The sequence below is a fragment of the Ranitomeya variabilis genome, chromosome 2 (genome assembly GCF_051348905.1).
Source record: "Ranitomeya variabilis isolate aRanVar5 chromosome 2, aRanVar5.hap1, whole genome shotgun sequence".
In the NCBI taxonomy this organism is placed as follows: Eukaryota; Metazoa; Chordata; class Amphibia; order Anura; family Dendrobatidae; genus Ranitomeya; species Ranitomeya variabilis.
In genome coordinates this window covers 491363903-491376641 of record NC_135233.1, presented here as the reverse complement: position 1 = coordinate 491376641, position 12739 = coordinate 491363903, and the positions used below count along the sequence as shown (strand labels likewise).

The window sequence follows — 12739 nt, the reverse complement described above, 5'->3', positions numbered from 1 at the left end:
CGCAAAATTAGAATATCATCAAAAAGTTAACTTATTTCAGTTCTTTAATACAAAAAGTGAAACTCATATTACATAGTAATTACAAACAGTGTGATCTATTTCAAGTGTTTATTTCTGTTAATGTTGACGATTATGGCTTACAGCCAATGAAAACCCAAAAGTCATTATCTCAGTAAATTAGAATAATTAAAAAATACCTGCAAAGACTTAAAAAGGTTCCTTAGTCTGTATCAGTAGGCTCCACAATCACGGGGAAGACTGCTGTCTTGACAGATGTCCAGAAGGCAGTCATTGACACACTCCACAAGGAGAGTAAGGGTACTGTCGCACAGTGGCACTTTGGTCGCTACGACCGTACGATCCGTGACGTTCCAGCGATATCCATACGATATCGCTGTGTCTGACACGCTACTGCGATCAGGGACCCTGCTGAGAATCGTACGTCGTAGCAGATCGTTTGGAACTTTATTTCGTCGCTGGATCTCCCGCTGTCATCGCTGGATCGTTGTGTGTGACAGCGATCCAGCGATGCGTTCGCTTGTAACCAGGGTAAACATCGGGTTACTAAGCGCAGGGCCGCGCTTAGTAACCCGATGTTTACCGTGGTTACCAGCGTAAAAGTAAAAAAACCAAAAACCGTACATACTCACATTCCGGTGTCCGTCAGGTCCCTAGCCGTCTGCTTCCCGCTCTGACTGACTGCCGGCCGGAAAGTAAGAGCAGAGCACAGCGGTGACGTCACCGCTGTGATCTGCTTTCACTTTACGGCGGCACTCAGTCAGAGCGGGAAGCAGATGGCTAGGGACCTGACGGACACCGGAATGTGAGTATGTACGTTTTGTTTTTTTTTTACTTTTACGCTGGTAACCACGGTAAACATCGGGTTACTAAGCGCGGCCCTGCGCTTAGTAACCCGATGTTTACCCTGGTTACCCGGGACCTCGGCATCGTTGGTCGCTGGAGAGCGGTCTGTGTGACAGCTCTCCAGCGACCACACAACGACTTTCCAACGATCACGGCCAGGTCGTATCGCTGGTCGTGATCGTTGGAAAGTTGCAGAGTGTGACAGTACCCTAAGCCACAAAAGGTCTGTATCTCCTTACACCAACTTGGCACTCTCCACAAGGAGAATGGTTCCTATTAGACACTCTGCCTATCATCTGTGTTAAGCAGGATATCTGTTTTGCCAGATGAGACCTCTGACAAACACGTGTCTGCAAATGGAGTGTTTAGTTTGGCTTCTTGCTCTAAATCAGTGTTTCCAAAACTTCAGTCCTCCCAGCCCCCAACAGGTCATGTTTTCAGGATTTCCATAGTGTTGCACTGGTGAGAGAGTTCCTGATGCCTTGACAATACTTCCATTACCTGTGCAATACTAAGGAAATCCTGGAAACATCACCTGTTGGGGGCTGGGAGGACTGGCGTTTTGGAAATACTGCTCTAAATCTCATGTGGCAAGGCTCGTTAAAGGGTTGATATTGACTTTTAGGATTGCTAGATCCAATATGTGGCAGTAGAGTTCTAGTCTTCATCTCTGAAGACATATTTAAATGCAATCTGTCAGCAGGTTTTTGCTACATCATCTGAGAGCAGCCTGATATTTAGGCAAAGAGAAGATGATTTCAATAATGTATCACTGAGTTTACTGGGTGCAGCAGTTCTGGCACAATCGGAGCTCTTAGATTTAGAATGAAGCCGAGCCGAGAAAGCTAACTCGCCCACACCAGGCTCTCGATGTATAAAGTCCATAGACAGTGCGGTGCTTGTCATAGGGCGAGGGGGCGTTGCTGGACTAGTGTAGTCTGTCAATGTTAATCTCTTAGTGATCAAGCCTTCACAGTTAGTAAACAGCACACACTTTGAGGATGGAACACAGAATTCAAGGATGTGTTATTTTTTTATTTCCTGCTGTCTTCAGATTACATAGCAAAAACCTGCTGACAAATTCCCTTTGAATTACCAACGGAGCATTGCATGGCTTAAAAGTCTCCTTAAACTGGCTTGCTAGTTGTTGAAAATACATTCTTATAGAATCACATACACCTTAGGCCTAATTCATGGGGCATCTGTATGCTGTCCATTTAAAACTTTGGCCCATTTGTTGGAATTGCCCAGTTTGGTTCATAAATCAGACCACCCATTTCTTTTGCAGATTGTTCACAAATTACAGAAACACTCCTATGAAAAGAGCTACAAATTGTAAGGTGTCCTTGTGCTGATCTAAAAACAGATCTGTGACTTGGATCTCAGATGTGTATAGTGTGAACCTGACAAACTCAACTGGGCTGAACAACTCCTCTTCTAAACCAGGAGTCTTTAATAGGGATGAAGTGGAAGTTTGGGTTCGTCCGCACTTTAGTCCAAGGTCCGCGTACCAGAACTTGACCCTGAAGCTGAACCCCATAGAAGCCAATGGGAGCTCAAGCTTTGATGCTGTAAAATGGTTGTAGTAAGGTCTAGAGGGCTGCAAAAGGAAGCAAAATGGGGGTAAGAGTAGGACAAATGCCCTGCAAACAAATGTGGATAGGGAAATTATTTAAAATTAAAAAAAAAAATCTTGAACCAGTAGGTGGAGGTATAAGTGGAGCAGTGGCTTGCGTGTGTAATTTACTTTAATAAATAAATGGAAAAAAATGGGAATCCCCCCTCTTTTTGATAACCAGCCAAGGGAAAGTAGCTGTGGGCTGGTCTGTCTTATTAGGCTAGGAAGGGACCACTATCCATGGACTTTCCCAGCCTATTAATATAAGCCCCTAGCTGTCTGTGTTGCCTTTGCTGGTTATTAAAAATGGGGGAGGAATGTTATTGGGTCCCACCCTATTTTTAATAACCAGCTAAGGCAACGCAAACAGCTGGGGGCTTATATTAATAGGCTGGGAAAGTTCATGGATAGTGGCCCCTTCACAGCCTAATAAGACCAGCCCACAGCTGTTCCAGAAATGGTGCATCCATTAGATGCACCAATTCTGGCTCTTAGCCTCGGCTCTTCCCGATTGTCCTGATGCGGTGGTAATCGAGGTAATAATTTTTGGGGTTGATGTCAACTTTTTAATTATCACCAAGCCCAGGGGTTAGTAATGGAAATGCGTCTTATCACACAGCCCCATTACTAACCCAATAATGAAAAAATAAAAAGAGACAGAAAAAATTTATTTGAATAAAGACTCTCCAATACAGTCTCTGGTTTACTCATTTATTAAAAAAATTAATTCCAGCAGGTCCAACATAGTCCATTTTGGTACCCACGAAGTCCAGCGATTCTCTCCTGCGACCTATGGAGCATCGTTCTGAGAACGACGTTTCGTAGGTTACTTGCGGTCATGTCTCACAAGTGATAACGTCATTTTTTTATGGTACCCAGACAGCTGTGGGCTGATATTAAGAGCCTAGGAAGGTCCATGGATATTGTCCCCTTCCCAGGATAAGAAGACCACCTTACAGCTGTCTGCATTCCCTTGGCTGATTATTAAAAATAGGGGGGGCCACACTTTGTTTTTTTTACATTTATTTAATTCTTTTACACTGTCCCTCACTCGAGGATCCGATGGTCATATAGGCTGGGTCACGGGTGGTGCTGGCAAATCACAGCCATGCGAATAATTGGCATGGCTGTGATGGCTCCGGAAGTGCTCACAGCTTAAAAGCTGGTTTCAACAAATTTTATTTTGCATCGAACCTGAATAGTAAAAGTGACTTCCTGAAAAATGTCTGGTACGAACCCTAAATTTTTATTTATCCCTAGTCTTGAAGCTCAACAGGCCCACTCTTTGATGACAGGGGCGATCACATCTTGTCAAATGTATTTGGCAGGAGCTTATTCCCCTACCCCATTTGAGAACAGATGCTTGCTTGTCCAAGTCAGGGGGTTAATAAAAAATGGCAGTCGGCTGACGGCTCTCCTCGCGAAGGCTCACATGATTATATTGAGCCGTTATTTGGCCATATTATGCCTATAATTCCCAGCTAAACCCCAGGTCTAATGACCCAAACTAACAGCTTCAGAAGCATGTAAGAAGCATAGTTAATGCAAGCCAAATCATAAGATAATTGTAACCTTCACGCCAATGTATGGCAACTTTATTTTATTTTTGACAATCTTAATTCAGTTTGCATGTACTCAATAGTGATGATACCAGCTGTAATACGAAGGGTCTACACATATAATGTGTCCCACAATTGTATATACTTTCACATGGACACATTTTCTGCTGCCGTCTTTGATGTGCGACAAGTCCACGAGATCTTTCACATGCCTTACGTGCGGATTTGTCATGGATTTCACCCTTTGCATTACAAAGAGTAATAATTGCAATACACGTGGACATGCTGGGAATGTAAAATCCACGCACTTTGGTAAAATCTCATTTAATTTGCTGCTACTGTAATACGCTGAAGATTGTACACCCTCAAATCTGCATGAAAAATCCGAAATGATCTTTAAGTATGTATTCCAGTCTTATATAAATGATAAATGGACTGTAACATTTTTATTAATTTAAACAATCGGTAATATTCTGATGATAGTTTTCTTAATTGTTTTTAAACATTTTTTTTTTAATTTTCCATATCAATATTTATATTAACAAGAAGCTACCTGCGCGGATTCATGCTGCACAAACCACAGGCAGCATCAATCAGACACTGACTCCATTATTGCTGCCACCTTTGCTCCGGTCTAAAATGCTGCAGAGCTTCAGAGAACTTGTATTTGTGAAAGCCGGCCGAGGACGACGCATCTCGGATGACTAGTACAGGAGGCAGGTCCCCATCGGCTTCTCCCCACTCCCCTGGACTGACAAGTCTCTCCCTATGTGGGTGTATAGGCAAAGAGCTATCAGTTTATGAGGAGCTGCCGAGGATTGCCTCTTGGAATAGTTATCCGAGACGCATCATGCTAGGCTGAATTTTAAAAATGTTCTCTCTAAAAAGCTGCAGCACTTCACATTAAAATGTACATTGCCACAATAATGGAGCCAGCAAACAATAAAAATGATTAATCTGGCCGTTTTTCCACTAGCCACTCAGCTTAATACTAGACTTCCTGTTTTGTAAAGGTGACTTTTCAGCTGTCTCATTATCTTTAAAGCAGGATTACACTGAATGATAATCCCTCTATTTACAGTTAGGTCCATATATATTTGGACAAAGACAACATTTTTCTACTTTTAGTTATAGACATTACCACAATGAATTTTAAACAAAACAATTCAGATGCAGTTGAAGTTCAGACTTTTAGCTTTCATTTGAGGGTATCCACATTAAAATTGGATGAAGGGTTTAGGAGTTTCAGCTCCTTAACCTGTGCCTCCCTGTTTTTAAAGGGACCAAAAGTAATTGGACAATTGACTCCATGGCTATTTCCTGGACAGGTGTGGGCAATCCCTTCATTATGTAATTCTCAAATAAGCAGATAAAAGGACTGGAGTTGATTTGAGGTGTGGTGCTTGCATTTGGAAGGTTTTGCTGTGAAGTAAACATTCGGCCAAAGGAGCTCTCCATGCAGGTGAAACAAGCCATCCTTAAGCTGTGAAAACAGAAAAAACCTATCTGAGAAATTGCTACATTATTAGGAGTGGCAAAATCTACAGTTTGGTACATCCTGAGAAAGAAAGAAAGCACTGGTGAACTCATTAATGCAAAAAGACCTGGGTGTCCACGGAAGACAACAGTGGTGGATGATCGTAGAATAATCTCCATGGTGAAGAGAAACCCCTTCACAACAGCCAACCAAGTGACCAACACTCTCCCGGAGGTCGGCGTATCAATATCCAAATCTACCATAAAGAGAAGACTGCATGAAAGTAAATACAGAGGGTTCACTGCACGGTGCAAGCCACTCATAAGCATCAAGAATAAAAAGGCTAGACTGGACTTTGCTAAAAAACATCTAAAAAAGCCAGCACAGTTGGAAGAGCATTTTTTGGACAGATGAAACCAAGATCAACCTCTACCAGAATGATGGAAAGAGTAAAGTATGGCGAAGGCGTGGTACAGCTCATGATCCAAAGCATACCACATCATCTGTAAAACACTGCGGAGGCGGTGTGATGGCTTGGGCATGCATGGCTGCCAGTGGCACTGGGTCACTAGTGTTTATTGATGATGTGACACAGGACAGAAGCAGCCGAATGAATTCTGAGGTATTCAGAGCCATACTGTGTGCTCAGATCCAGCCAAATGCAGCCAAACTGATTGGTCTTCGTTTCATACTACAGATTGACAATGACCCAAAACATAAAGCTAAAGCAACCCAGGAGTTTATTAAAGCAAAGAAGTGGAATATTCTTGAATGGCCAAGTCAGTCACTTGATCTCAACCCAATTGAGCATGCATTTCACTTGTTAAAGACTAAACTTCAGACAGAAAGGCCCACAAACAAACAGCAACTGAAAGCCACCACAGTGAAGGCCTTGCAGAGCATCAAAAAGGAGGAAACACAGCGTCTGGTGATGTCCATGAGTTCAAGACTTCAGGCAGCCATTGCAAACAAAGGGTTTTCAACCAAGTACTAAAAATGAACATTTCATTAAAAATTATTGAATCTGTCCAATTACTTTTGGTCCCTTTAAAAACAGGGTGGCACCTGTTAAGGAGTTGAAACTCCTAAACCCTTCATCCAATTTTAATGTGGATAACCTCAAATGAAAGCTGAAAGTCTGAACTTCAACTGCATCGGAATTGTTTTGTTTAAAATTCATTGTGGTAATGTCTAGAACCAAAATGAGAAAAATGTTGTCTCTGTCCAAATATATATGGACCTAACTGTATATACAGTGGTGTGAAAGAGTGTTTGCCCCCTTCCTCATTTCCTATTCTTTTGCATGTTTGTCACACTTAAATGTTTCAGATCACCAAACAAATGTAAATATTAGACAAAAGAGAACACAAGTAATGACAAAATGCAGTTTTTAAATGAAGGTCTTTATTATTAAGGGAAAAAGAAATCCAAACCTACAGAGCCCTGTGTGAAAAAAAGTGATTGCCCCCTAAACCTAATAACTAGGTGGGCCACCGTTAGCAGCAACAACTGCAATCAAGCATTTGTGATAACTGACAATGAGTCTTTTACAACGCTCTGGAGGAATTTTGGCCAACTAATTTTTACAGAATTGTTGTATTTCAGCCATATTGGAGGGTTTACGAACATGATCAACCTTTTAATGTCATGCCACAGCATCGCAATCGGATTAAGGTCAGGACTTTGACTAGACCACTACAAAGTTTTGATTTTCTTAAGCCATTCATAGGTGGACTTGCTGGTGGGTTTTGATCATTGTACTGCTGCATAACCCAAGTGCGCTTCAGCTTGAGGTCACAAACAGATGGCCAGAAATTCTCTTTCAGGATATTTTGGTAGACAGCAGAATCCATGGTTCCATTTACCACAGCAAGTGTTCCACGGCTTAACGCAGCAAAACAGCCCCAGACCATCACACTACCACCACATTTTACTGTTGGTATGATGTTCCTTTTCTGAAATGCTGTGTTACATGTATGCCAGATGTAATGTGATGTACACCTTCCAAAACATTTTGTCTTGTCAGTCCACAGAGTATTCTCCCAAAAGTCTTGGGGATCATCAAGATGTTTTCTGGCAAAACTGAGACAAGCCTTTATGTTATTATTGCTCAGCAGTGGTTTTCGTCTTGGTGCTCTGCCACCACTATTCCATGTTTTTTTGCCATTTGTGGATAATGGCTCTTGTTGTGGTTCGCTGGAGTCACAAAGCTTTATAAATGGCTTCATAACCTTTTCCAGACTGATAGATCTCAATTACTTTGTTTCTCATTTGTTCCAGAATTTATTTGGATTGCGGCATGATGTCTAGCTTTTGAGGATCTTTTGGTCTACTTCACTTTGTCAGTCAGGTCCTTTTTAAGTGATTTCTTGATTGAGAACAGGTGTGGTAGTAATCAGGCCTGTGTGTGTGGCTAGGGAATTTGAACTCGGCCTCACAAAGAAGTGATAAATGACATTTGATTTATATTTTAAGCGGGGGAGTTGAAGGCAATCATTTTTTCACACAGGACCCTGTGGGTTTGGATTTCTTTTTCCCTTAATAATAAAGACCTTCATTTAAAAACTGCATTTTGTGATTACTTGTGTTATCTTTGTCTAATATTTACATTTGTTTGGTGATCTGAAACATTTAAGTGTGACAAACATGCAAAAGAATAGGAAAGCAGGAAGGGGGCAAACACATTCACACAATTGTATATAATAGATGACACAGGAACCATCATTCACTGAAGATGATAGTCATAGCTCACCTTCTCCCCCTCCCTGCACAATGATGTTTGAATATACTATTTCTTTGCAAAATAGACTTTCACTTTGAAAATACTCCTTGGTATAAATAGGTGATCAGAAATCTGGAAAGTATAAAGGATACTAAAACTTTTAAATGCAATAGTAAAGTTGGATAAGAAAATATAAATTCTATCTGTAAACTCACAAAATGGTTTAAAGATATGGTACAAGAAAAATTTGGATTTCTAGTCCTGGCACATGGTTGGTGCTATAAATACAGGCAGCCTCCTAGACCCTGGATTTGGCCAGGCACACAGTCACTCCCCTCTATATGTGGCGGTGTTGGAGTCTGTCTCGTGCACACACACTTCATAAAGTAGTCCTGTGGGAAGCATCTTCTTAAGATTGTCCCAAATGAATACAGTCAGGTTCTCTACAGAACTGTACAAAAAAAAAAAAAAAACAAGTTAGTGGTTTAATCTCAATTAATAACCAAACCTGGACAAAAAGACCCACACTAAAACTAGCATAAATCAGAAAAACTTTAGGGGTACCAAAGCAATAAATTGAACCTATAAACAACTCCCAAAAATCGAATAAATACCAAAAATCCATATACAGAACATACAGTGCCTTGCAAAAGTATTCATCCCCTTGGCTGTTTACCTATTTTGTTACATGACAACCTTTGTTTAAATATTTTTGCAATCTGATTTCTGTGTGCATCAGCACTAAATAGTCTAAATTAGTGAAGTGAGTAAATAAAGGCATAAATTAAATTTATGGGATCAAATACTGTAACAGAAAATTGACACATGCATATGTATTGACTCATTTTGCAATGAAGCCCCTAAAAATGTATGTTGCAAGCAATTATCTTCATAAGTCACATGCTTAGTGACAGGACGTCCACCTGTGTGTAATCTTAAGTGTCACATGTCGGTCAGTATATGCACTTTACCTTTTCTGAAAGGCCACAGAGGCTGCAGCACCATTAAGCAAGAGGCACAGCTAACCAAACACCACGAAGACCATGGAGATCTCCAAACAACATCATGAAGACCAAGGAGATCTCCAAACAAGTCAGGGACAAAGTTGATGAGAAGCACAAGTCAGGGTTGGGTTATAATTTTTTTTTTCCAATTTCTGATGAACCACCGGAGCACCATCAAATCCATTATCATCAAAGGGAAAGAGCATGCAAACCTGCCAGGAGAGGGCCGCACACCAAAACTCAGCCCAGGAAAGGAGGGCATTAATCAGAGAGGCAGCACTGAGACCAAAGGTAACCCTAAAGAGTTGCAGAGTTCCCAGACAAAGACTGGAGGATCTATCCACACGGCCATAATAATTCTGTACACTCCATAGATGTGGCCTTTATGGAACAGTGGTAAAAAAAAAGACTTTAGTTACAAAAATTATAAGGCTCGTTTTGAGTTTGAAAAAAGACATGTCGGAGATTCCTCAAGTGTATCCAGGAAAGTGCTGTGGTCGAATAGAAAATTTGGACATGAAGGTAAACGCTATATCTGGCACCAACCCAACACAGCTCATCGTCCCAAGAACACCATCCCCACAGTGAAACATGGTAGTGGCAGCACCGTGCTGTGGGGATGCAGGGATGGGGAAAATGGTTGAGTCGAGGGTAAGATGGATGGTGCGAACCTGTTTGTCAGTGATTTGAGACTGGGACGGAGGTTCACATTCCAACCAGACAATGACCCAAAGCATACCGCTAAAGCAACACTCGAGTGGTCTAAGAGGAGACATGTAAATATTTAGGATTGGCCTAGTCAAAGCCCAGACATTAATCCAATGGAGAATCTGTGGTCAGACTTGAAGATTGCTGTTCACCAGAGGAAACCATCTAACTTGATGGAGCTGGAGCAGTTTTGTCTTGCGGAATAGGCAAAAATCTCAGTGGCCAGATGTGGAAGCATCATATAGACTTATCCAAAGTGACTTGCAGCTGCAATTGCCACAAAGGAGGCTCTACAAAGTACTGACTTTAGGGGAGTGAATAGTTATGCACACTGAAGTTTTGTATTATGTGATCCTATTTGTTCTTTGCTTCACAATAAAAAGAAAACCAAATGTTCACAGTTGTAAGCATGTTCTTTACATGAATTGATGCAAACTCTTAAAACAAAAAAACTGTGAAATTCCAGATTGTGAAGTAGCAAATCAAAAAATGCCAAGGGGGTGAATACTTTTGCAAGCCACTAAGTATATTCAAACTTTATTAATAACACATTAAATCCACAAATATTAGAAGGAACAATATACAGTACATAAAAAAAATCTATATATATATACGGTATATATATATATATATATATATATATATATATATATATATATATATATATACGAGATTTTGCATAAAATAGCGGCGCTCGTGGGATGGGTATAGATAGCTGCGGGTATTACTCCTTACCACACAAAAGGAGAAAAGGAAAAAATAGGATATAAATATATTGTAACAATATTTCTACCTGCGCTAAGCTTTAAGGTGCATTGATCAGCATTCACAATAGGAAATTTACCTGTTTGGTGAGCGTGTGTAGCAAGTCAGATTTTGGTCGTAGAAAGGGACTGTTTGATGAGCATGTATAACGAATCAGGTTTTGATCGTAAGAAGGGACTGAAATGGGAAGCAATAGGAATTTTAAAGATAGGGTCACAAGTATTTGGTCACTCATACATCACCTGATTAGTTCATAAGTAACGATCTGTCATGTAAGATATAATATATATGTGCTCTAGATATAACTGATATCAATCCGTATGTGCTGGATCATAAAACTTAAAAACATAAAAACTTGAAAACTGACACCCTGCAAGTGCGTTACTCAAATTATAAGGTATGTGCTACTCCACCTGATAGGCTAAAATGCGGAGCCCAATACCTGTGGTGTGGACGTCTATGGAAGGAAAAGAGGGACAGTGTCCATATGTCCTTAGCGATGGTGGTTTAGGTAGGTGAAACAGTTTTTACTTAGCTGGATTGATGCTCTTCTTAATACTTCCCAGGCGGCTTATGCAGGCGCCGTCCCGGCCGGTGACAAACGCTTGCGCGGCCTGTGCTTGAAAGATCTCGTACGGTGCTTCGCAGGACCTGCAGGTATGTTCGGGTCACGTGATCACTGATCACGTGGTGCCCCTGGCGGTGATACGGAGCGCTGTGGGAGCCAAAAACCAGCGTTTCGGAAATGCTGCGGTTTCCTTCCTGCAGGTCCTGCGAAGCACCGTACGAGATCTTTCAAGCACAGGCCGCGCAAGCGCTCGTCACCGGCCGGGACGGCGCCTGCATAAGCCGCCTGGGAAGTATTAAGAACAGCATCAATCCAGCTAAGTAAAAACTGTTTCACCTACCTAAACCACCATCGCTAAGGACATATGGACACTGTCTCTCTTTTCCTTCCATAGACGTCCACACCACAGGTATTGGGCTCCGCATTTTAGCCTATCAGGTGGAGTAGCACATACCTTATAATTTGAGTAACGCACTTGCAGGGTGTCAGTTTTCAAGTTTTTATGTTTTTAAGTTTTATGATCCAGCACATACGGATTGATATCAGTTATATCTAGAGCACATATATATTATATCTTACATGACAGATCGTTACTTATGAACTAATCAGGTGATGTATGAGTGACCAAATACTTGTGACCCTATCTTTAAAATTCCTATTGCTTCCCATTTCAGTCCCTTCTTACGATCAAAACCTGATTCGTTATACATGCTCATCAAACAGTCCCTTTCTACGACCAAAATCTGACTTGCTACACACGCTCACCAAACAGGTAAATTTCCTATTGTGAATGCTGATCAATGCACCTTAAAGCTTAGCGCAGGTAGAAATATTGTTACAATATTTTTATATCCTATATATATATACATACACTATATATATATATATTGGTGTAATCTTACTCTGCAGTTGCCACAACACAATGTAATAATAATAATAATCTTTATATAGCGCCAACATGTTCCGCAGCGTTTTGCAGTTAATGTAGATGTTTGGTTGAAGCGTTTATGCACAGGGGGAACATTTAAAACATTTTTGTTTGCGGCTAAAAATCACATGGGTGCTTTCTTTTCCCACACATAGGCTGAAGAGTTTCTTGACTTAGGCTACTTTCACACTAGCGTCGTGCACTGCACTGCAAACTGTGAAAGCGCCGCACAACGGTGGCAGCGGATGCTGTTTTACAACGCATAAGCTGCCCCATTGTGAGGTGCGGGGGGCGGAGTTCCGGCCACGCATGCGCGGTCGGAAAAGACGGTCACGACGCACAAAAAAACGTTACATGTAACTTTTTTTGTGGCGACGGTCCGACGCAACACGACGCAACCGTCGCACAACGGTTGCGACGTGTGGCAATGCGTCGCACTGCGTCGCTAATGCAAGTCTATGGAGAAAAAACGCATCCTGCAAGCACTTTTGCAGGATGCGTTTTTTCTACAAAACGACGCATAGCG

The 12739-nt window shown here is 41.4% G+C and overlaps 1 protein-coding gene across 1 annotated transcript in view; it reads right to left on the bottom strand.

Moving 5' to 3' along the window:
• Nucleotides 1-4047: 4047 nt before the first annotated feature.
• PTS (6-pyruvoyltetrahydropterin synthase) overlaps nt 4048-12739 on the bottom strand; it is a 29605-nt gene continuing 20913 nt past the window's right edge. Inside the window, exons 6-7 of the mRNA XM_077287922.1 lie at nt 6759-8691; nt 4048-5112 (exon numbers count right to left, since the gene is read on the bottom strand). Of these exons, the coding sequence (XP_077144037.1) occupies nt 8568-8691 (124 nt within the window). The 3' untranslated portion in view covers nt 4048-5112; nt 6759-8567. The remainder of the gene's footprint in view (nt 5113-6758; nt 8692-12739) is intronic.